General features: G+C 31.6%; 1 protein-coding gene across 1 annotated transcript; it reads right to left on the bottom strand.

Annotated features, from left to right (window-relative positions):
- Window positions 1-786: 786 nt before the first annotated feature.
- Window positions 787-1,125, bottom strand: LOC121228861 (VQ motif-containing protein 1). The gene has a single exon (XM_041111870.1). The coding sequence runs from the start codon at window positions 1,123-1,125 to the stop codon at window positions 787-789; it is 339 nt and encodes a 112-aa protein (XP_040967804.1).
- Between the last annotated feature and the right edge of the window lie 456 nt (window positions 1,126-1,581).

Here is a 1,581-nt window from a genome sequence, read left to right as displayed (position 1 = left end):
CACGTCATCTGTATCCCTTTTTCTATAATTTAATAACAATCAAAATTTTCATCCTGAATTTCAAGATTTTTTATCTTGAAAAAATCAAATTCAAATGAAAATCTTGAAATTCAAGATAAAATTACTAATGTGATATTAAATTATTAAAAAATGACAATATTTTTTATTTCATACAATCCTTTATCTGCACTTCAAATATTCACCCATCGATTGTATCTAATGTACAAGTTAACTCAATTCTATACTACTTGTAATCATTTGTATTTTATAAATTTTAATATATTTTAATTATTTTAATTTTGATATATATTTAGTTTTTTTTAATGTAATTTATATATTTACATTTTATTCATAGCTATCCAAACCTAAAAGAGTACTTTTCTTTGCCGGGTTATTGTACGAAGGAGATTTGTTGCTTGAAGAAACGAGAACAAAAGCCACCAAGTATTTGCTCATACGAGGCGTGGAGTCTTGAACCGCCACTCATTTCTACAATCTCAGTCGACATAACCTTTAATATAAATTACTTTTATTTAGAAAAGAAGATGATTTTTTTATTAGATTAATATACTATTTTTGGTTCAATATTTATTTTGATATTCAATTTTTTTAATTTAATATTTAAATTAAACTTTGAAATCAAATTAAAATATAAATGAAACATTTAACTTTTTTTATTTTTTAAAAGAAAAGAATCATTCTTTTAGAAAAATAACGAAGCTTAATAAATTCTGTAAAAAATTCAGAATATATATACACAGAGATAAACATGTATCCGAGCACAAGTTAGTCATCCCACAACCACTTAAACTCGTCCATTGGTGGCGCTTCCATGATCATTCTATCCAAGTCTTTGAAAGAAAAAGCCTTGGTTAACAAGGGAACACCACCAGTGCCGACGCCTACAGTAGCGGTGCCACATGGCCTTTCAGCTGCAACCTTCCCATGGACTTTTGTTTCGGTTTTAATACCGGAAAATGAACTCTCCTCGATCCATGAAACGCAACAATCCTTGCCTGTAAGCCTTTGAACTACAGATTTGAAGCTGACGGGGTCTGTTTCAACGTACTGAGTACCAATCAGAACAACTTTAACATTTTCATGAGACATACCCTTTGCAGCCATCGGCAAAAAAACAAAAAGGAAAAAAGCTTAAACGAATCGGAACTAATACTGCTAATAATTCTTCGCTTGAAAATATGCTTACGTACGGTTTTAGATCTAAACTGCAACTTGTAATAATGAGGGTTGCAGGGATTATATAGGGAAAAGGAAAGGGGGAGGAGGACAGATACACGAACCGCAAAAGGTATAGGGTTCGGCAAGTTGAGTTGACTGTATATATGCAGTCAAAGCAGAACGCCTTTAGTTTGTAAGCCAAGATCTGCAGGGAAAGGTGAAATTACCAAGTCTTAGTCAAACCACGCAAAGAAGAAATTGTGCAAAGTCGTCTTCCTTTTTTCCTTGTATAGTTATGGTTGTTTAGGGTCCTATAAATCATATAATATATATGTTATGCTTATAATCATTGGCATCCAAGCTTAGGCAACATCTATTAACAAAGACCAAGGATTCAATGAT

The sequence above is a fragment of the Gossypium hirsutum genome, chromosome A05, assembly GCF_007990345.1.
Source record: "Gossypium hirsutum isolate 1008001.06 chromosome A05, Gossypium_hirsutum_v2.1, whole genome shotgun sequence".
In the NCBI taxonomy this organism is placed as follows: Eukaryota; Viridiplantae; Streptophyta; class Magnoliopsida; order Malvales; family Malvaceae; genus Gossypium; species Gossypium hirsutum.
Note: the sequence above shows the minus strand (reverse complement) of the source record. Positions and strands in the feature narration are given on the sequence as shown.